At 42.7% G+C, this 22,868-nt stretch overlaps 1 protein-coding gene across 1 annotated transcript; it reads left to right on the forward strand.

The window, feature by feature from the left end:
• The first annotated feature begins 408 nt into the window (after positions 1-408).
• Positions 409-22,048, forward strand: LOC124006098 (TLC domain-containing protein 2-like). Its single transcript, XM_046315870.1, has 5 exons — positions 409-693; positions 1,091-1,173; positions 6,768-6,850; positions 20,566-20,734; positions 21,759-22,048. Exons 1-5 carry the CDS (start codon positions 515-517, stop codon positions 21,998-22,000), a joined length of 756 nt encoding a protein of 251 aa, XP_046171826.1. The 5' UTR covers positions 409-514; the 3' UTR covers positions 22,001-22,048.
• Positions 22,049-22,868: the final 820 nt, after the last annotated feature.

Consider the following 22,868-nt stretch of genomic DNA (forward strand, 5'->3'; position numbering starts at 1 on the left):
AACCATACATGTAAATTCCAAATAAATGTAATTTACATGGGATATGCCTAGTAGATTAGGAAAATAAGGAGTCAATATGGATGAGGGAGTAATTATAACTACTACACATGATAGATATGTATTGTGCAGTAGTAGCCTAATTAGCGGTCATGTATGCAATAACCACTAATCACATACCATATATAGGAGTTACAAAAATCAATTGTGTGGCCTAATATCTACCATGACCACAAGAAGTCGCCCTTTTCAACACAAAAATCAATCTGCGTCTATTTTGTCTGGTACGTTTCAGGAAAAAAACGATTCCCATAACGCTTTATGAATGAACAGAGGCGGGGCGATAAATTCATGACGCACACTTCAGTGAGTGTAGCTGCACCCGCGTTGACAGCGTAAATATCAGTCCCGAGCAGAGAGAGCGAGCGCGTCAGATCTTTAACAACTTCAGCGCGCGAATTTTCAGACGTTGAATTCTTCAAGTGGAGAAAGACACAGACAGGAGTTGGTCGTGGCCATGGAGTTGAATTCAGTGCTTTTGACGGCGGGTGGCTCTATTGGATTTTTTAAACTTGTCAATTGTGGTGTCAGTAAACTCCCTATACCCGAGTCTGCGTGCAGAAACGCCTGGAAATGGAGAAATGTATGCACATCTTTGACACACAGTCTGATAACTGGGATATGGGCTGTACTGTGGTGAGTCGTTTTCCACTGCCATGATGCTTAAAATGTAAAGATACATTGTTTTCAATTAGCCTACTGAAAGCTTATACGTTACAGACTAGTAACTGATATAATAGGTTTTACAATACATTTTTATATGTTGATTTTTGTCGGATAAGGTAACAGAATAATGTGGACAATGTTTTGTTCTGGACTGAATTGTGAAATGTTAAACCAATGAATCTATGGTCATATAAAATGCTTCAGATTCTACTTTTATCTAGCCAACACATATTTTCACTATTCTAATTATGTCAATTTCTCTCCCAATAATAAATGTAAAAAATATTACATTGTTTTGAATAAAATATACATTTTAATTGATTTCTGCTTATTATCGCAAATTAATTTGTCTATTCTTCCCCTACAGCTTTTTCGTACACCCACAGATGGCCGAAGATTTGATAGGAACCCATTCTGTGTTCTCGCATGCGTTGGTTTCTGTATCAATCGGTGAGTGTGTGTGGATGGGCAGAGGTAAAGGGAAGGGGTGTGTGAGCTTTCCACACATAGCCACAGGAAGTAGGTGTGCTGGAGGTGCTGCAGCTGATAATTTAAAATAATTTTTGCCAAAATTAGGTTATAACAAATCATTTCCCCCAAAATGATATTACTCCTGTTTAAACAGACACAAATCAAATTATTCAAAATACTACACCAGAGAGCTTAATTTAGCTACAGAGGGTCAATAGCTTCTAAAAAATAGCAGTCGATTAAGTTTTATCACAGGCACGTACAGTTGGGAAGGCTGCAATTTGACCAATACACCCTCCAAATATATAACAGCTTGTTCGGTTGTGGCCAACGCCGACTGATTGAGACAAACACACGCAGGCACTCACACACGCTAGCACACGCACTATACACACACGTATATTTTTATATTGTTATATGGTGGTATTATACATTTTGTTGTAAATATGTAGTGGGTTAATGATGTTATTTGATGTACTTTCATTAAGAAAAGTGTTTGTTAATTGTGTGATGTGACTTAATGTGTCTGGATCCCAGGAAGAGTAGCTGGCAGCAGCTAATGGGGAGTTTATTTATAGAGTGTGCGACTCTATTTATTTTTATAGCAGCTAATGGGGAACCATAATAAATACAAATCGATATAACCCATAGAAGGATTTTGGAACTTTGACTGTTAAACTCATGGGCTACACTAGCAATTTCTGTCAGTCCTGACTTGAGTGGGAACTGCCATCTATTAATTATATTTCTGTGGTTGGTTACGGCTGCTGTAGTAAGCATTTCACAAATTTCAAAATACATTCACGAGAACAACGTGGCCTTACCGTTTGGAAAGCAAATGCCTACGGGTGAAAAGAGAATACTAATCTGTCTGTAGAAGTTAACTTTATTTCTCAACTTTTGAGCGATTCTGAGCGAACAGCACTGCTTTTCAAAGTAGCTTATCTTGAGATATTGGCACAAGCACATCAGCCATCACCGGTGAGTAGCCTATGCTTCATCTTCATAATTGAGTCAGTTACTGGATAGTTTATTTTGTACCCTACTGTAGCCTATACTATATATCAGGGTTTCCGTTACGAAGATTCGTCGCCGGACAAATTTACCGGTCATCCATATGTACTGGGTTCATAACCTATTAGGATGCCCACCCACGCAGCCAGCACAATCAATATATATATATTTTTATTTATTTATTTAACTAGGCAAGTCAATTAAGAATAAATTCTTAATTACCATTATGGCCTACCCCGGGCCAAACCCAGACGACGCTGGGCGAATTGTGCGCCGCTCTATGAGACTCCCAATATCGGCCGGATGTGACGCAGTCTGAATTCAAACCAGCTACTGCAGTGACGCACCACTGAGGCTCAGGAGCCCTAAATGAGGGACATTAGCCAAATAAGCCACATTTACATGACGTTAAAAACAGCATATAACAACTTACAAAAACACTATTCCTTGTGTTTCCTTGTGGGTTATTACTTTCCTAAAGCAACAATTGTCACCCTCACATTCAGCTGTCAGAGATTTGAGCACTAAATGCATCATCGTAAGGGATGCATAGGCCTATAGGCTTAGGCGTCTACTGTGATATTCATATTTAAAAAATGAATAAAAATGAAGAGAAACTTAGCTCTAGCCCCAGAGAAAGAGAGAGAGGTATGCCGGCGGTATGCTGGCTACCCAGACTATTTGCAACCCCACCCCCATAGCCACAGGACGTTTTTCTTTTACACCACTGCTACTATCTGTTATTATCTATGCATAGTCACTTTAATAACTTTACCTAGTAGAACATATTACCTCAATTACCTTGCCTAACTGGTGTCCCCGCACATTGACTCTGTACCGGTGCCCCCTGTATATACTCTCGCTATTGTTATTTTACTGCTGCTCTTTGAGTACTTGTTACTTTTATTTCTTATTGTTATTCGTATATTTTTGAAACTGCGTTGTTGGTTAGGGGCTTGTATGTAAGCAGTTCACTGTAAGGTCTACCTTCACCTGTTGTATTCGGTGCATGTGACTAATACCATTTGATTTGTTTTGAAGCAGTGTGGGACCCAGACTCTACAAACTCATGTTTGTAATGTGACACAATGAGGGAAAAAAAACAGAAATGTTTTTGCCTATATTCTAACCTGCAACACCAGGCTCTTTATTCATAAAGTCTCAAAGTAGGGGTGCTGGTCTCGTATCAGTTTAGCCTTAATCTAGATTATAATGAATAATATTATATAGAGAGGGGGACCTGATCCGATATCAGCACTATGACACACTAGGCTTAGTGAAGCTGGCTGGATCAACAGATTAGACCATCAACAACAGAGGCACCGCGATGTGGAACACACACCACCTTCCACAACATGTATATCCTCTATAGATGGACATGTTATGCCACACCAATTCACTGAAAAGCTGGACTCCCTTAATTGATGCATTCATATGGCCATTTTCTATTATTTGAATGGTTAACTATCACAATGATCTGTGAGAACCATTATAAGGCAACTATGAAATTGTGTGGATGGACACACTGGACTGACATTTACATTTTTATTTTATTTATTTAACTAGGCAAGTCAGTTAAGAACAAATTCTTATTTTCAATGACAGCCTAGGAACAGTGGGTTAACTGCCTGTTCAGGGGCAGAACGGCAGATTTGTACCTTGTCAGCTCGGGGATTTGAATTTGCAACCTTCCAGTTACTAGTCCAATGCTCTAACCACTAGGCTACCCTGACCTGCCACCTTACAATGTCTATCTTTCAGGTGATTTCGAAAAATACTGTGTGTGTGTGTGTGTGTCAGGCAGCCTATACCCTTCCACTGATCTCTCCCCCAATCTCCCCAACACGCTTCATGTGTCTGACAGCTAAAATTGCTCTGTAGAATGAGAATTAAGCCTGCAGCACAAGACCATAGCTTTCACATTTTTAGGAGTCTCGGCTAGATGGACAAAATCTTTACGCCAAGCTTAGAGTAAACCCCAGCAGTACAGCTCCTTTAAATATCACTTCCTCTATTTTGACTTTGACTCTAATTGGCTAGTGTATTGTTTCCCCCAATGGCATGAGCCCATTTAAATGACTGCATGCCATGCTATAAACTGCTAATTTATTGGATATATGCCTTGCTAACAAGGGCTCCAACAAGGGCTCCCTTAGAATTCCAAGGCTTGTTAGCATTCTCCCAGAGAATCCCACCCACCCCCGAATGCTGCCTGCCAGTGTTGTTAGTTTTGCCAGAGTTCTAGAATCAATGGAGGGGCATTATGTTGCTTCGTCCCAAGCACCGCTCCGGACCTACCCCCATAGATCACGTGACTCTAGAATGGGCTGTAGCGCCTGAGAAGAAGGCTGTTGATTTATGCCACAGCAGCCTGCCCGGGTCAAATGCCATATGTAACAGAGAAGGGAGTCAGGGTGAGGAAGGTACGTCCTCTGGGCCCTGCCTACAACAATGTGGCGTGACCATGACACTGAGCCTATAGTATGGTTGTCTCTATCAGGCCACAATGCAAAGAGAGAAAGTATTTTCACTATAGGCAATTTCAACATGGCAGTTTGGCCACATAGTGAAAACCCACTATATGTTCGGAGGACATATTGACATAATGTTTTCTTTTTTCTTTTGCTCTGATTGACCAAACAAACACTAGCCTGGGACTCTGTTTCTGGGCCAAGTTGATGTTGTCAGGCCAAGACAACGGTGTTGACATTTTGGAATGCAGAACGGTTACATTAGGTACCCTCCCAGGCTGACCAAAGGTAAACGCAGTGTTAGACACCAGACATGACACTCATGAAGTGCCCCTCTCTTATTGGGTGTGTCGTTCTTTTCATTCAAAAATATTTTTGTTTTGAGAATCCGTGATCGGTCACAATATTTTCTGATAATAACTATTTCAGTAGACTTCTGTATTATTAGTTACCATCTCAAGAACCAAACATTCCAGGGTTTGGCTGTCAGCCAGTATAAAGACAAGGTGTGTTTGATCGCTATGTTGTTGGACGGTCACTGCCCAAAACCCACAGAACGGAAGAGTTTGGCTCCAGTCCCCATTGTGACAACATATAGAGCTATGCTGCTGTCGTATTTAAACACTACTCAAAAAATACAAGTTTTTCAGCCACGTGTGGTGTTAGACAGGTGAGAGACTGGGGCAGAAGGACAGGGGCAGGGGGAGAGAGAGGGAGAGAGGGGCAGAGAGAGACAGAATCAATGAATCCTTATGAAACACTGTCAGTGTCATAATGATAAGAGAGCCTGTTGAAAGGCCAACTGACAGAGTGTTGGTCACATGCTACCATGGTTCGATAATGTGAACACTTGACCTAAGTTGCCTGTCTTCACTGGTTGTAAAATGGCTTTTCTTTATACACCTCTAAGAATGATAAAATATGAATGGATGACACTTTTTAAAAATCTAATATTATGGCTACTATTCAGTCAAAATCGATTCCCAATGCACAGTGAGAATTATTTTGGGGATTCAATTTGGACGATTTGGTTTAGTAAACATCAGTTGTTTGTTCAGCGTGTGTTTGTCATATACTGTAGTAACTGAGGATGCTCTCAAGGTGCACATCTCTTCACTATATAACAGCTTTTTGGTGTTGTCAAATAGATGTCAAATGGAATATGTAGTAGGAACGCAGACTGGGGTTAATTCTAGTCTGCCCTAGAGGAGGACCTCCTCCCCTACACACACACACACACACACGCGCGCACGCACACACAGACGCCAGACTATCTTTAACTCTTCAATCTTTTTACACCATTCTGAAAGTCTGTCTCCATGGTTACACCCATTGTTATGCAGGTGAATGAGGACCCAAAAGCGACTTGGCGAAAACAGAGTTTTTAATCCAGTAAAGATACTTTACAAAACAAAAGGCATAATACTACTCGTAAAGACGAGAACAGACTGGAGACTTGATCAAGAACTGCGGGTTGCCTCGGGAAGGCACTTGAACCTAGCAGACTCAGACACCTGCTCACCACGCAGCATCTGAGGGAAACACGACACGACAGGGCAATACATAGACACAGCACGGTGAATTATAGACAAGGATCCGACAGGGCAGGAACGGAAAACAAGGAGAGAAATAGGGACTCTAATCAGGGAAAAGGATCGGGAACAGGTGTGGGAAGACTAAATGATTGATTAGGGGAATAGGAACAGCTGGGAGCAGGAACGGAACGATAGAGAGAAGAGAGAGCGAGAGAGTGAGAGAGGGAGGGGGAGAGAGAGGGATAGAAAGAGGGAAAGAACCTAATAAGACCAGCAGAGGGAAACGAATAGAAGGGGAAGCACAGGGACAAGACATGATAATCAATGACAAAACATGACACCCATAGCGGAGGACTGATTAAATAGCGTTCTCTAACTGACATCTTTGTTACCATCCTTGGTTTCGTCATGGAAGCGACTGGCAAGAGGGGTCCCCACTAAATATACTTGATAAGCCAAATGGTCCTACTGAAAAAGCCTTTGTTCAATCAATCTCCATTCCTTTGTTTTGGTTCTAAGCTAGAATATGCCTTTTCCAAATTTTGTTCAACAGGTTACTTCATCTATGACTTCCTTGATATGGTGCTCAACCAGAAGATGATCCTGTCATGGGAGCTCCTATTCCATCACACAGTGGTAAGTGGTCCTCCTGGTAGCATCTAGGAGGTTTGAAGTACACGTTGTGTACAACCACAGATCTAGGATCAGGTTACCTTACCTCACTCACCATAACCTTGATCATATATCAGCGGTTAGTTGAGACCTAGCCTAGAATCTCCTGTCTCAACCTTATTATCTAGCTAACACATCCACCAGAGAATACTGAAACATTTTACACATAAAACTACCACAGTCATTGGCCCCTGTTAGCATACAGCACAGACCAAATCACATTTTATTGGTTGCTTGCACAGTTTTGCAGATGGCATCACAGGTGCAGCAACATGCTTATCTCTCTAGCTCCAACAACGCAGCAATATATAGCAATACAATAACAATAATCACATAATCACACATAAAAAGAAGAACAAGAAATGAAGACGTATCAGAACCTGACTGTTAACCTTGTCCAGCTAGCATTCCTCATCAGGCTCCTGACCTGTCAGACATCCCCTTGAGGATGTCAACCCCAGGCACTCCAGTATAAAAGAGGACTTTGGGCAACCACACTCGCATGACGAGTAAATTTGCCAGAGACCTGATGAGTTGCATTGGCTCCCTAAGTCAATGCCTAGACTTTAGCTTAGCAGGCTAATGTGCTCTTCTGTCCCTCAGAAAATCAGAGTTCTAACCCCATCGGTCACAGTAGCTAGGAACTACGCCTCATTATCGTTCTCTTTCCCATGAAAGCTAGACAGCTTTAGGCCTCAAATGAGAGCACCTGGTGAAAAGAAACCCTCATTATTCATCATTGTCCTTTGAGAAAAGTGTTCATTGTTTACCAGTGTTCTTGAGAAAGACCTGATGGTCTTGTTCTCATTCCCTTGAGAATGGATGTCTCATCTTTGTAGAATGCTGCTCCAGGCTTTACCTCAGGGAATATAGTTGACTGTTGGCAACAGATCTAGGATCAGTTTTTCCCTCCCCCCATTCTAACCTTAACCATTGAGGTGTAAAACGCCATTTCCATGGCAATGCTGAGCTTTTGAAGACTTTTTTTAAGGACCTGTTTGGGAAGTTGATGTACATTTTTAGATTAGTGGATAGAATATTATTTGTATAGATTTGCACCTGCCTTTCAAGGATTTTGTTGTGTCGGTTTCTTTCTGCCTATCTCATAGATTTCTTACTTATATACTTAATGTTTGTGTATACCCGTCTGAAATTTAGCCAATGTATATGGGCACATGCCTGTTTATATGTGTGAGCCTCTATAAGTGTGTGTCTCAGTATCTCTCGCTCAAATGCTGGTGAGTAGTACAGTATTCACACTCAGCCTCTCATGTGTATGTATGACTCACAGCTGACTGTTCCTCGTCAATATATCAACACTGTCCAGGGCAAGTCCTGCATATCTAAACTGATTGACTGGACTCACCCTGCCAGGCAGCTCCATATCTAAACTGATTGACTGGACTCACCCTGCCAGGCAGCTCCATATCTAAACTGACTGACTGACTGGACTCACCCTGCCAGGCAGCTCCATATCTAAACTGACTGACTGGACTCACACTGCCAGGCAGCTCCATATCTAAACTGACTGACTGACTGGACTCACCCTGCCAGGCATCTCCATATCTAAACTGACAGACTGGACTCACACTGTCAGGCAGCTCCATATCTAAACTGACTGACTGACTGGACTCACCCTGCCAGGCATCTCCATATCTAAACTGACTGACTGACTGGACTCACCCTGCCAGGCAGCTCCATATCTAAACTGACTGACTGACTGGACTCACACTGCCAGGCAGCTCCATATCTAAACTGACTGACTGACTGGACTCACCCTGCCAGGCAGCTCCATATCTAAACTGACTGACTGACTGGACTCACACTGCCAGGCAGCTCTATATCTAAACTGACTGACTGACTGGACTCACACTGCCAGGCAGCTCCATATCTAAACTGACTGACTGACTGGACTCACTCTGTCAGGCAGCTCCATATCTAAACTGACTGACTGACTGGACTCACCCTGCCAGGCGGCTCCATATCTAAACTGACTGACTGACTGGACTCACACTGCCAGGCAGCTCCATATCTAAACTGACTGACTGACTGGACTCACACTGTCAGGCAGCTCCATATCTAAACTGACTGACTGGCTGACTCACTAGATTCAGCTCAGCTTGTCAGGCAGCTCCACCTGCTTCTGGCCCTGGAAGGTTAGTGAACCAGTGTATTTTGGCTCAGTCCCTCCCTGGACTCCCAGCTCCCTTGATGTCTCCCTATGGTTCTCATCCTTTCCTATCCCAGGGCCAGCAGCCAGCCAGTCAGTCCCCCATTCTGAGGTTTTGTTGTTGTTGCTCTTTGCTCCTTTTATTTGCTGGAAGCTCCATTCAGGACAGGAGAAGGAGGAAGTCTGGATGAGTGTTGACAGACCGTCCATGGCTGTGGCCTGGGAGGAACTATGACTTCCACTTTTCCTCTCCTTCTCTCACATCCTCCTTTTTCTCTGTGTTGTGATCCCTTTCATTTCCCCGCTCCCATCCTCTCTTTTCCTTTATCTCCTTATCAGTCTTTCTCCTTCTCTCTTTGCTCTGACTCTCTCTTTTCCTCCTTCCATCTGGTGTTTACTGCTGGGGTCTGGGCCTTGCAGTAATGATAAATAAAAACATTGTTTTGTGATTTTGTGGAGAAGTAAAGGGAGAGAAACTCTCTTTCTGAATCTGAGATCTCAATGGAGCATTTTGTTGGTTTTTGCTATTGTCTTGTTGACTATTTCTATGGTTTCGGGCAAAAACCAACTTAGTTTGCATATCCCATCCCCATCCTCTGAATGTAATGTTGGTTACAGTCAGTCACTCACTTTGTAATCCAGTAGAGAGGTTTCTCTGAAATGCAGACTTAACAACACTAAAGACTCAAGCTAAGGAACGTCCCTAAAGAGTTAACAAGGAAAAGTTGTAGTAGTAGTTCTTGTAGTCGTCGACCAGGGTTCGTATTCATCAGGGCAAATTGTAGCAAAATGGCTCAAAACGATGTGCAATGGAAAACATAAACTAAGGTTTCTTATTGGACAAGTTCAGATAGAAGGCTACCTCCCAGTTTCAGCCCGTTTTCTACCATTTCATGTCTAGTGAACATGACCCAGTCTTAATAACTGGGGGTGGATAAGCTGTCAAACGTTCCATGGAAACTTGGGAATTTTTCCACTTAAGTGGAGCTTGCTGGGTAAGAAAGGTGGGAGTTCTCTTACAATGACATATGGGTACACCACTGGCAGTATTACACAGAGCAACACAGTATAGCCAAACAACCACTGACCCTTCCTTTCCTTTGAGAAACTGTCTGTGGCAGAAATAGGGCACCTGTAACAACACAGCACTGCCCCACTCAGATCTGACTGAGAAGATACTGTAAAATATGTATGAAAAAGCTTAATGAAGATTCATAACAGAAGATATAAGGGCTTTATAAGTGTCTGGAAACAGAACGAAATGGACAGACATTCTGACAAAGACTAGATTTGCATTTTCAGAACTGTAGAAGTTGTCAGGGACGCTTTTTGTTTCTAGGGGTTTTTCACCTGTAGTTTCAGTAACATTTTTGGAGCTGCCACTGCCCTCGACTGGGTTCATGGAAAAACAAGGAATCATTTACCATAAAACACTCCCCTCTCCTCCTCGTGTGCTGCCCCAGTTGGCTATGATATTTGGAAATATTAAGGTTGCTATGAACGTGGGTGAGTAGATGCTAGAGAACTGCTGCAGAAGTTAATGAAAAAAGCATTTTGAAAATGGCATTGCATCTAATACAGTTCATTTAAGATATGTAGATCAGCAGGGAAGATGTCATTTGACTCAAGTTGCTTTTATAATTGAACTCTCTATAGCTACGCCCTCAGTTCAAATGTTCTCTCACTGTCAGATGTTTTTGAAGGTTTCCACAGTGTGTTTGCCATTTGCCTCATCCCTGTCTCATTACGCATAATTGAGTTTGCTTATTAGTAGTGCTTAGGGCTGGAAGGGAAGCGAGTGTCATGCGCTACCCTCTAACTGACATTTACTGCTGTGTTCCATCTTTGAGATTTACTATGTTATCCATTCCCTTACATTCTGTATGTGCCCTGTCTACGACTGCTGCCATGTTGGGAACCCAGTCTACCCTCCTTGATCCTCCCTCAGGTTCTCTCACCCCACCTCCATGCTTAGTCTATTCTCCACTTGAAGGGTCATAAAACACCAGCCTAAAGATATGAATGGAACTCTGTTCAGTTGACTACAGTGATGATTGATATAAGCAGGCAGTATTGCTCCCTGTGAGAATGTCATGCGATTGGATCCATGACTTAGGCCTAACTTGGAGACTCTGTGTTCTACAAGAACTTCCGCATGGCCGTATTTGGACGTCACCGGTGGCTGTGGTTGTGTCACTGTGGTGTGACGCTTATGGAATGTCATGCCTGCCAGCTTCTCTTCTCTTCCTTTCCTCTCCTGTCCTCTCATTTTCTCTCCCCCAAGCGTCTTCTCTACTGTAACGATTGTCGTCGGGAGAAGGAGAAGAGGACCAAGGTGCAGCGTGACAAGTATTCATAATACTTTTAATAAAATACGAATACTTGAACAAAAAACAACAACACGACAAACGAACAGTTCTGCAAGGTGCCATACACACAAAACAGAAAACAACTACCCACAAATCATAGTGGGAAAACAGACTGCCTAAGTATGGTTCTCAATCAGAGACAACGATAAACAGCTGCCTCTGATTGGGAACCATACCAGGCCAAACACAGAAATACAAAAACATAGAACAACACATAGAATGTCCACCCCAACTCACGCCCTGACCAAACAAAAACAGAGACATAAAAAAGGAACTAAGGTCAGGACGTGACATCTACAGACCCTGATAGTCCTACTCCTGCAGACCAGTCTTTCTCCATGTCCCCTCGTTCTGTCAGATTCCACTGACTCGCAGTCTAATATGGCGGCAGTACAGCAGCCGCCAAAGCTGTGGTGCATTCCATGCTTTCTGTTTCGTCATTCCAACATTGTTGAACATTCTCAACCCCCTGCTCTCTCTTATGTGTACTCTAAAAGCAAAACAGCATGTTGAGTTTTAATATCGAATTTGCTTCGGAAGTAAATTCCTTAACATACATTTCCGTAATGTGGTTTGTTTTGTTTGTTAAATTGTGGTTTGCTTTTCACAAACCACTTTAATGTCCCTGGACTTGAAGAAGCAATGCCAGCAGGAGCAATTTCATTTGTATAGCAGGCTGCTGAATGTATTTGCAAAATAAATATTCCAAAAAACTTCATGTGCTCCACAGAGACACTCCCATTTTGACACTCCCATTCAGGGTTCTATTCTGTGGGTTGAGGAGCCAGAAGGAATACCGCTTGCTGTTTATTCTTGCGCAATTCTCATCTCTTTCAACATGTCGCCTAAACATAACCTCATATGGGTTTTAGCCCTGTCCCTGTATGAATGTTATTCGAACTTACAATAGCCAAAGTGAGAACACCAGTTTTGAGTTGGGCTGCCATTCTACCAAGCATCCACCCACCTACTGTGTAGTACAATAGAGAAGGATAATGTGATTGAGTGTGAGATTGAGTGTGAAGGGTAGGAACGCAGGGTGAGGGAGAGAACCTGTCTATAGATTCTTGGCAGGAGAGTCGTGGTGTGTTTTGCGGAGCAGGGAAACACTCCAAAGAGCACCTGGGGTGTTTCCAGACAGGAGACATCTGGTCTCCACATGAACCCCCTCTCACACACACTCAGCCCAGCTGTCCGCCCCTATATCCCCTACACCCACACAGTCAAAACATCACCCCATCCCCCACGAATCCACCCACTCAAGACAGCCTCTGCCCCTTTCATCATTTAGCTTTCCATTCCTCAGTGTTGTTCTATACAGTAAACCACTCACCCAATGATACCATCCTATCTATGGCCCCTCTCATCCAACATCCATACATAGATTGAACCACTCACTTAACTATAAACCAGACAACCATAAAACATGCAGGACAGATGAGTAAAGTTCTCAAAAATGCAAGTAAATACATTTTCTTGGAATTCTAATAACTCAACAGTGAACTGTAAACATTTTGTTGTACGCTGGTATTGGACAGAAACATATTTCTTGTGCCTAGGGCCTGACAATAAGAATGCCAACAACGTCCCCGAGAGAAAAAGTCCCTGCGAAGTCATGATGTCCCTACATTGTTATGAAGTGTCCACATTGTCAGAAAAGCCCCACATTGTCCCCACGGTCCCCTCATTGTCATGACAACACCTTCAGTTCCAAAGGTTGGGCAGGAAATCCAGATGTGCTTAAACAGAGCGACTGTTGTGAGACGTTGACATGGCAACCAGGAATGAGGTTCTGCTGCGTTTAGAAACCGTAGAGTCAGGCTCAGGGGGAGGAGAATGAGGGAGTTGGTCTTTACTGACTTGAGGAGGAATGGTCTCTAATTGTTTTGTGTGTGTCTCCCACCGAGAGAGATCCCTCACTGACTTAGCTGCCAGCTAGAAGGATTCCTGGGAATTCCAAAGCATGCACGTCTGTGGTTTTCCAGCAACTATGGAATGTGTGTAGTCTTGGGAGGAGAGGATGTACTCAAAAGATATCCCAGATTCCAACGTGTTTAAGGGAATTCCTATATTTAGCTCACTTACACTTGTTCGGATAACACAGCATAAACTGTATGCTGGGTAGTTATGGAAACATTTTCATTTGCTCAAAACGTAATGCACAAGTATCCATAGGATAAGTGTATTGTTTCACTGCTAGTAGTGTACATTTACAGCCAAGGGGTCACTGAATAGTGTCGGTACATTGTTTTTAAAGTAGCTTCTGTACTAATCAACATCTAGAAGAAACAGTTAGGTGAGAAATAGTGAGGTGAGTCACTGCAAAAACACACCAAAACCAATTCACACTTCCACACCTATTGCCTGGCAACCACTAGTGAGGACTAGTGACTTGATTATGAATAATGTCACAGCAACCTCTAAACATATTCCTTGTCAAACTTTGTTTTTCTTTTACCATTACTAACCATGGATACACACCATACACATAATGTTTTGAGTTTTCCTAACTCTATGGTCGTCTGTTTAACTTTAGTCTTGTGACATTGACCCTGGTCAGCCCAAGAAGCGTCATCCTAGTATCTACTACTGCGGATGTGTGTTATTTTATGTCATGTGGATGTGTGTGTTTATGTAAGCTTGTGTGTATGTGTCACGGCCGTCGTATGAATAATTGGACCAAGGCGCAGCGTGAGTGGAGTTCCACATTTAAATGATAGTGAATTTTCCAAAACAACAAAGATAAAACAATCCTGCAATACATAGCGCACATAGGCACTCACAGAAAACAATATCCCCCATAGCAGGTGGGAAAAAGGACACACTAAGTATGAGCCCCAATTAGAGGTAACGATTATCAGCTGCCTCCAATTGGGAACCATACACACACCAACATAGAAATATAATACCTAGAAACCCCCCTGGTCACGCCCTGACCTATTACACCATAGAGAACCCCGAGGGCTCTCTATGGTCAGGGCATGACAGTATGTGTATATGTGTGAACATGATGGTTCATACACATATCTTTTACGTGTAGACTTTGACCCCTCGCTACACTCCCGTACTGTACATAAAACTTCCTCTCCTGAACCACACCCTGGCCCTGCTTTATACAAGACAGGACATCTTCCAAAGGCTTTCCCATTAGTTCCTTACCATAGACTTGCCAAGCCCATTTTCACTTCCCTTTCTCGAGTCCAGTATTGACACGTTGCTATCAGTGTAAATGTTTGAGTGTGATGGTTGCTATGGAGCGTGGCGTGGGGGGGGTTACGGGGTTGTGTGTGTGTGTGTGAGCTTACCAGACTGGTTGTGCAACCCAACTTTACAGTAATAGCCTTGTGTGGGTTTTAACCTCATAAAAAAAACATTTTGTTAGGAATACCTGTTACCGTTTTGATTCTTAGAATCATGTCTAGTCGAGATGACACAGAACTCCTGCTGTTGCTATGTTCTTCATAGTCAGAGGCCACTATATGAGACAACCCACCCTCTGATGTCATCCCACTCAACCCACTCTCTTTAATCATTAGGCTTGTGAAAAATCACAAAAGCATCAAACACGTAACACCCCATTTTGGGTTTGGCATGCTTATTGAGTGTGTGTGTGAAGTTTGTGTGCATATGCGTGATAGTATATTGTACAGGGAGTTAGGGTCTGAGTGTTGTTTATGCCTTCCTGTTATATTTAGGACCTGTGAGGAATTTGTGGGATGCAGTGACACTACCTGGCTGCCTGGTCCCTGTCCCCATGTTTACATTACCCATACTGCACTGCCCTGAGGAGTGGCCATCACAAAGGCTGTTTACCTTCACCTTTGACGCTGTGATGAGTCACATTAAGATTTGGTGTGAGGGGGTGCTCGTCAAATAAAAACCAAATGTATTGGTCGCGTACACAGTTTTGCAGATGTTATCGCAGGTGCAGCGGAATGCTTATGTCTATAGCTCCAACAAAGCAGCAATATCTCGCAATACAACAACAATACACACATAATCCAAAAGTATAAATAAATAAATACAAGAAATTAAGACATATCAGAATGAGCCACATCAAAGTCCGGATATAAACAAATATATGTATGTGAATGGTATGTATAGACCTGGGTTAGGCAACTAGATTCAGCCGCGGGCCATTTTCTTGACTACAGTGATGGTCTGGGGGCCGGAAAATTATCATTTAAGCCCAGAAAATTGACCACGACTAAGCCCCAAAAAGAGATTTATTATTTTTCAAACAATCTTTTCATACCTTACATTCTCATACCTTACATTTTATTTGCAGGAATAATTGGAAACAGATTTACTAAATAAAACTAAATTTCAGCTGGTAATTTAGTCTTTTGTGACCAAAAACTAAACTTTTTTATTTTTTACAAATATAGTCACTCGCAGACGGTTTTGGGCCTCCTGTTGCCAACCCCTGATATAGACAGTATGGACAGTGTATGAATAGAAAAGGTATGTACAGCAGTAGTTATATAGAATTGGCCATGACTAAAGTACAGTATATACATATAAAGTGGGTAAAAAGTTATGTAAACATTATTAAAGTGATCGTGATTCCAGTTTTTAAAATGTTTTTTTTAAAGGGCAGCAGTCTCTACAGTGCAGTGTAGAATACCTGGTGGTAGCCGGCTAGTGGCCGTGTCAAAGGTGTAGGGAAGGGTACTGGGCAGAGGCTAGCTAGTGATGACTGTTTAACAGTCTGATGGCCTAGAGATGGAAGCTGTTTATCAGTCTCTCGGTCCATGCTTTAATGAACCTGTACTGTCTCCACCTTCTAGATGGTAGTGGTGTGTGTGTGTGTAGCGTGTCTTCATTGAATCATTCTGATTATCCTGCAGAACAGGCTGCTCAGGCTGCCAACATTCACTCCGGAAGCCTTATTTTGTCGAGAGGTTTCAATCCATCTGTAACCAGGGGAACAGGTTTGGTTCCAGGTGTGTCTCTACCGCTCAGAGAGAGGATGAACTGACTCTGTTGTTCCGTTCACACCTGTCTGACATTTTGGTTTCTCTGCTGCTTTATCTTTCTCTGACATCTTTGCCATGACCCTCAAATCGTGGTCGGAGGAAGTTGCATCTAAAGGCTTTTTCTACACCAAAGTCCATTCTATGTTATTCCTACAAATTGAGTATCTATGCCACCTTTGTTTTTATCCTCCGCCTTCGTAGGTCTGCCACTGCTGTGTGTCACCTTGGCTCTTCCTGAACCATATCGGCCATCTTGGCTCTATCTGTCCTTTATCTGCCATTCTTTACTGTGGTTGAGGAAATATACACACACACTCACACATACTGTTTCACCTTTTCTCCTTTATCCCAACCTGTTCAATATACACAAAACGAGATAACTCTTTTGAAACAAGGTTTCTACTGCTGATTTTTGCTTTCCGTTTGAAAACGTATTGCTACGTTGTACCCTACTGAACACGACACAGCAGCACATACTGTAGGGACAAGGTTAACCTCACCGTGCCCACAGACTGGGTCCCCTGCCAGCAGTCTCATCACCCTGGCCCTGTGTGTATCCACTATGCGTCTGTCTGTGGCACTGTTAATGAGCTACCAGCAGCTAGACGTCCAGCCTTACCTTGGCTTAGCAGGGGATCGCCTGATAATGTTGAATCATTCTAATGGTCCAGGGGGCTGTCTTATCTGTGTTGATCCAGGGAAGGGGGATTACAGTAGCTTCAACCCCAATCAGTGGGGCCCAAGGTCAGGCACGGTTTGGGGATTCATCCCCTCTCATGGTTTGATTTGATTTAATTAGGTTGACTGACAAGACCCGGCCAGGACCCAGGCTATGGTCTCTGGTCCTAATCCTACCCCACAAAGAGCCACATGCCTGAGCTCGGGCCTAGTGATGACCCCTGTCTCTCTCAGGATGAGTTCAGATGGGTCAGTTGGGACATATTCGCTGCTTTGGGACTACCATCTCCAGATGATGCCCTGACTGTAAGGTGATAGTGTGTAGCTTATGTAAGGTAATATAGTGTGGAGATTGTGTAAGGTGATAGTGTGTAGCTTATGTAAGGTAATATAGTGTGGAGATTGTGTAAGGGGTTATTGAGTGAGTGCCTTCTCACCCACTTATATCAATGATTACAGTCAGTTATTATATACATGGCTCTGATTACCCCCTACCTTCCCAAGACCAGGGAGGAAACTACAATCAGTGACTTTACTGAAGATCCCACTCACTAACAACACTCCTCAAATATCATCAAGGAAGCCATGGACATACAAGCAGGCATAAACATACATACTAGGATCTCCAATGAGTCTGATAAGTCTATTGTCCCAGGAATCATTATTATTAATTAGGCAAGTCAGTTAAGAACAAATTCTTATTTACAATGACGGCCTACGAACAGTGGGTTAACTGCCCTTTTCAGGGCAAAACAACAGATTTTTACCTTATCAGATCTAGCAACCTTTCAATTACTTGCCCAAAAGCTCTAACCACTAGGCAACCTGTCGTATGCAGGCTGTTTATTTCAACCAGTAATCCATGGTCAAATTCTACTATTTCAGTATCACAGATAGGTAATCAAAATAGTGTCTGAATATCTAAAAGTATTTATGAAATAGGTGATTAAAAAATGTGTGTTCTAATTAACCACGCAGTTGTTCTTAATACATACAGCAAGTGTCTGTCTTGATGTTCAGCTGAAGTGAGAACCAGTCTACACAGTGAGTGCCAAGGATCAACGTTGAGAGACCATACAAGACGTAACAGAGAGAGCTGCTAGGTGATAAATAACTACAGTATGTAAACAGAATCCTGGCCATGAGGTCTCTTATCAGGGCATTGTATAAGGCTATTATTTGACCACCACGGTTCCTGTTTTGAGTGTCCCTGAGAACATGTCTGTTTGTGTGTGACCAGGAGGAATGAAAAGACAGCTTGAGGTTTAGTGTGAGTGTGTATATATAAGAGACTGGGGTGTTTACCTGGGGCTTCTCTCTGGAGAAAGAGTCACACACACCTTATTGACTAAGAGCAGCATGTGATTAAGGGCTCTACATTAGAAAACAAGGGGAAGATAGGACATAGTACTGTATCTCATGTCAGTGCTGGCCTACTGGTAGTCTGGCTAAATAGGTGTTATTATTCAGACATGCTTGGACTTGAGTTGCTACATGTAAGTGTCTCATTCTGTCTTTTTATTCCTGTGGAGGGGGTTGCCACTAGCCGGTGTGTGTGTGTAACGGATGTGAAATGGCTAGCTAGTTAGCGGTGGTGCGCGCTAATAGCATTTCAATCGGTGACGTCACTTGTTGATGTGTGCAGATGGTCCCTGGTTCGAACTCGGGTATGGGCGAGGGGACGGACTACAGTTATACTGTTACATGTGCTGACCTTTAGACTAGACCCCAATGTGTGTGTGTGTGTGTGGTGCTGTATATCACATGACCATTTGTCAGTTTAGGGACGGCACCTCCTCCGTTGACTTCAGCCTCACCCCTGGGGCCACACACACACACTCACTCACACACACTTAAAGCCTCCCATTGGGTCCTGCCTTGTTAAGCTCAGTCTCACAACCAAGCCATTGAGGATGTTTGAACCGTTGTGCTTTACATTGCTACATTGGTGTGCCAGTAACTGCTATGTAACATGGTCTACAGTTAGTTCTGGGGGGTTAAGACTGTGTTTCAATTGGCACCCTATTCCCTATGTAGTTTGCTACTTTTGTGCACAAGCATATAGTGCACTATATTGGGAATAGGGTGCCATTTGGGAGACAGGCTGAGTAATCCAGTGCTTTGAATGGAGAGTAATGACAGTGTGGAGAAGGTTAGGGTTAGTAACAGTGTGGACAGGGTCATTGTACTACTAGGGTGTTGTTCTTTTGGAATGGGATTTTTTAGGAAAACATAAATCTGCCCTCCAGTCTGCTACAGTAACTAAGTTGGATGTGAGATTTACTGATCAAACTCTGACACACAATACAATACAGACCTTGTAAAGGCAGCTGCAGTCTAATAAAATATTTTTCAAAAGATTTCCCTGAAGTTGTTGTATCACAGAGCAGTACGTATACATTCATAGTGTCTCTATTGTAGCCTGGCGCTGGGTGCCACCTATTGGTTCTGTTACGCTACTACAACATCACGCCCTGTTACCAAAGACTCACAGATAGAACAATGAGACAGATATTTCACAGGATGTATATGTGAAGCATCTGCTTGGCGTTTCTACTCACTACCAAATATGGTAGTGAGAGGAAGCCCAATGGCCGGCAGTGGGAGAAGATGGAACAAGATGGATTTTGGCCGACCTTCTGCAAATGTTCTCATCGATGAAACATTTGATCTCAATACAGTTTTCTGTTCCTAGAACTATAATCTGTTAAGAACAGAGTGGACTACATTTTATAGACTTTGAAAAATTGAGTTGTTTAGAAGGAGTGCAAAGGCGAATTGAGTTATTGCATACGCACACTTCACAGAGTAGGCGTTCCCTAACGGAAATATGCAGATGTATGCTAGAACCGGCTAATAAGATCTCGCTAGCTCGTGCTTGGCTCTGCCCACCTCCTTGCTTGTTCTGCCCACTATGACTTATTTGCTCACATTAGTTACATAAATCTTTGACTATCTGATATGCTGTAACCTCACTGACTTTAAATTCATAACCATGACCTTGCAGATGTTTGATAAGCATGATGCCCTTCCTCAATGTAATTATATAGTGTTTGACGTTCAGAGGCATGTATCAAATAAAGGAAAAACAAACAAGGGCTTGTTATGAGAATCTAACTATGACATTTTCCTGGAAATAATACAATATTTATCATAAAAACAAAGGCTGTAGTGTTGTGAGTCAGGCAGAGATGGTCACAGGGTGTGGTGCGTTTTGCACCGTTGTTAATGTGGTAGACATGACCTAAGTCATGAGATCCCAGTCATCCCACCACGACCTCATGAGATGATGGTTAACCATGTGACTTCTGGGTAGAAGAGTTAGATGTTTTTTTGTTATGTTATAGGACTCGTGAGTTGACTTGGACTCGAAAGCTGGAACTTAGGACTTGAGTCAAACTCTCGACTTAGGAACCTGAATACATCACTGCCACTAAGTGACTAACTTTCTCTCATTCTCTCTCTCACTCTTCTTCCTCCAAGGTGATCAGCTGTTTTGGCATCGCCGTCCTGACCGGCCGCTACGTTGGCTTTGCTGTGGTGGCCCTCCTGGTTGAGATCAACTCTGTGTTCCTCCACCTGCGCCAGATCTTATGCATGGCCAGCCTAGCAGCGGGCGACCTCTACCGCATCAACAGCATGGTCAACCTAGGTACTGTCATGTTCATAAGGTTTCAATGATGAAAGCATATTTTTAATGAACAGCTAGCTTTTGCTAGTCATTATCTATAACTTCACATCATGAGTTGCCATGAAGGGGTTTGTTTACATGACGTTTCAACTGTTGTAAAGCACTGTTGTGAGTAGATTATACAAATGTTAGCACCATAGAATTACATACAGAATTAGAGATACACAGAACAAAAATATAAATGCAACATGTAAAGTGTTGGTCCCATATTTTATGAAATTTTGAGTACAAATTTGTTTACATCCCTATTAGTTAGCATTTCTCCTTTGCCAAGATAATCTACCTGACTAATGTGGCATATAAAGAAGCTGATTAAACATAATGATCATTACACAGGTACCCTTTGTGCTGATGACATTAAAAGGCCAATCTAATATGTGCAGTTTTGTCACACAACACAATGCCACAGATGTCTCAAGTTTTGAGGGAGCATGCAATTGGCATGCTGACTACAGGAATGTTCACCAGAGCTGTTGCCAGATAATTGAATGTTTGTTTCCCTACCATAAGCCGCCTCCAACGTTGTTTTAGAGAATTTGGCAGTACGTCCAACCGGCCTCACAACCACAGAGCACGTGTATGGCATCATGTGGGCAGGTGGTTTGCTGATGTGAACAGAGTGCCCATGGTGCCTGTAGGGTTATGGTATGGGCAGGCATGAGCTACGGACAACGAACGCAATTGCATTTTATCGATAGCAATTTCAATGCACAGAAATAACTGTCATCATGACGAGATTGTCAGGCCCATTTAAAAATATATATATCTGTGACCAACAGTCATGGGGAATCCATAGATTAGGCCCTAATGAATTTATTTAAATTGACTGATTTCCTCAGATGAACTGTAACTCAGTAAAATCTTTGAAATTGTTTAATGTTGCGTTTATATTTATGTTCAGTATAGAAATACATATAATTTAATAAATATATGTTCTTGGTGCTAAGACGTTGTGCTGAAAGTAACAACCTGCATATCATTCCAGGTACCTACGTGGTGTTCCGGATCAACACGCTGGCCTGGATGACCCGCTGGCTGGTCCTGAACCGGGACAATGTCCCCCTGTTCAGCTACACAGCTGGGAGTGTAGGGCTTGCCGTCATGACCGCCATGAATATAGTCCTCTTCTACCGCCTGCTGAGGTCTGACTTCCTCAAGAGTAGTGCACCCATGCCCACAGAGGTTAAAGAGAGTAGAGGGCAAGGAGAGGGAAAGAAGGAGACGTAGTGTGGGATAATCTCTCTCCTGTTTTGGGGTACAGGCATTTACAATTCACACAAGTCCATTGAATGATAGCCAAAAATACACGTATGTATAAAATATACAATTCTACTATTCATTACATTTGATGTTTTACAGTTCATTCGGAAAGTATACAGACCCCTTGACTTTCACCACATTTTGATACGTTACAATCATATTCTAAAATGGATTACATCTTTTCCTTATTAATCTACACACAATACCCCATATGACAAAGTCATTTTTGCAAATTAATTTGAAAAAACCCCAGACATATCACATTCCCAGTCAAAACTGTTCGCTGCTCTGGCTCCCCAATGGTGGAACAAACTCCCTCACGACGCCAGGACAGCGGAGTCAATCACCACCTTCCGGAGACACCTGAAACCCCACCTCTTTAAGGAATACCTAGGATAGGATAAAGTAATCCTTCTCACCCCCCCCCCCCCCTTAAAATATTTAGATGCACTATTGTAAAGTGGCTGTTCCACTGGATGTCATAAGGTGAATGCACCAATTTGTAAGTCGCTCTGGATAAGAGCGTCTGCTAAATGACTTAAATGTAATTGTTAAATGATTCACGTAAGTATTCAGATCCTTTACTCAGCACTTTGTTGAAGCACCTTTGGCAGCGATAACAACCTTGAGTCTTCTTGGGTATGACGCTGCAAGCTTGGCCCACCTACATTTGGAGAGTTTCTCCCATTCTTCTCTGCAGATCCTTTCAAGCTCTGTCAGGTTGGATGGGGAGCATTGCTGCACAGCTATATTCAGGTCTCTCCAGAGATGTTCGATTGGGTTCTAGTCTGGGCTTTAGCTGGGCCACTCAAGGACATTCAGTGACTTGTCCCGA

The sequence above is a fragment of the Oncorhynchus gorbuscha genome, linkage group LG19 (assembly GCF_021184085.1).
Source record: "Oncorhynchus gorbuscha isolate QuinsamMale2020 ecotype Even-year linkage group LG19, OgorEven_v1.0, whole genome shotgun sequence".
Lineage (NCBI taxonomy): Eukaryota > Metazoa > Chordata > Actinopteri > Salmoniformes > Salmonidae > Oncorhynchus > Oncorhynchus gorbuscha.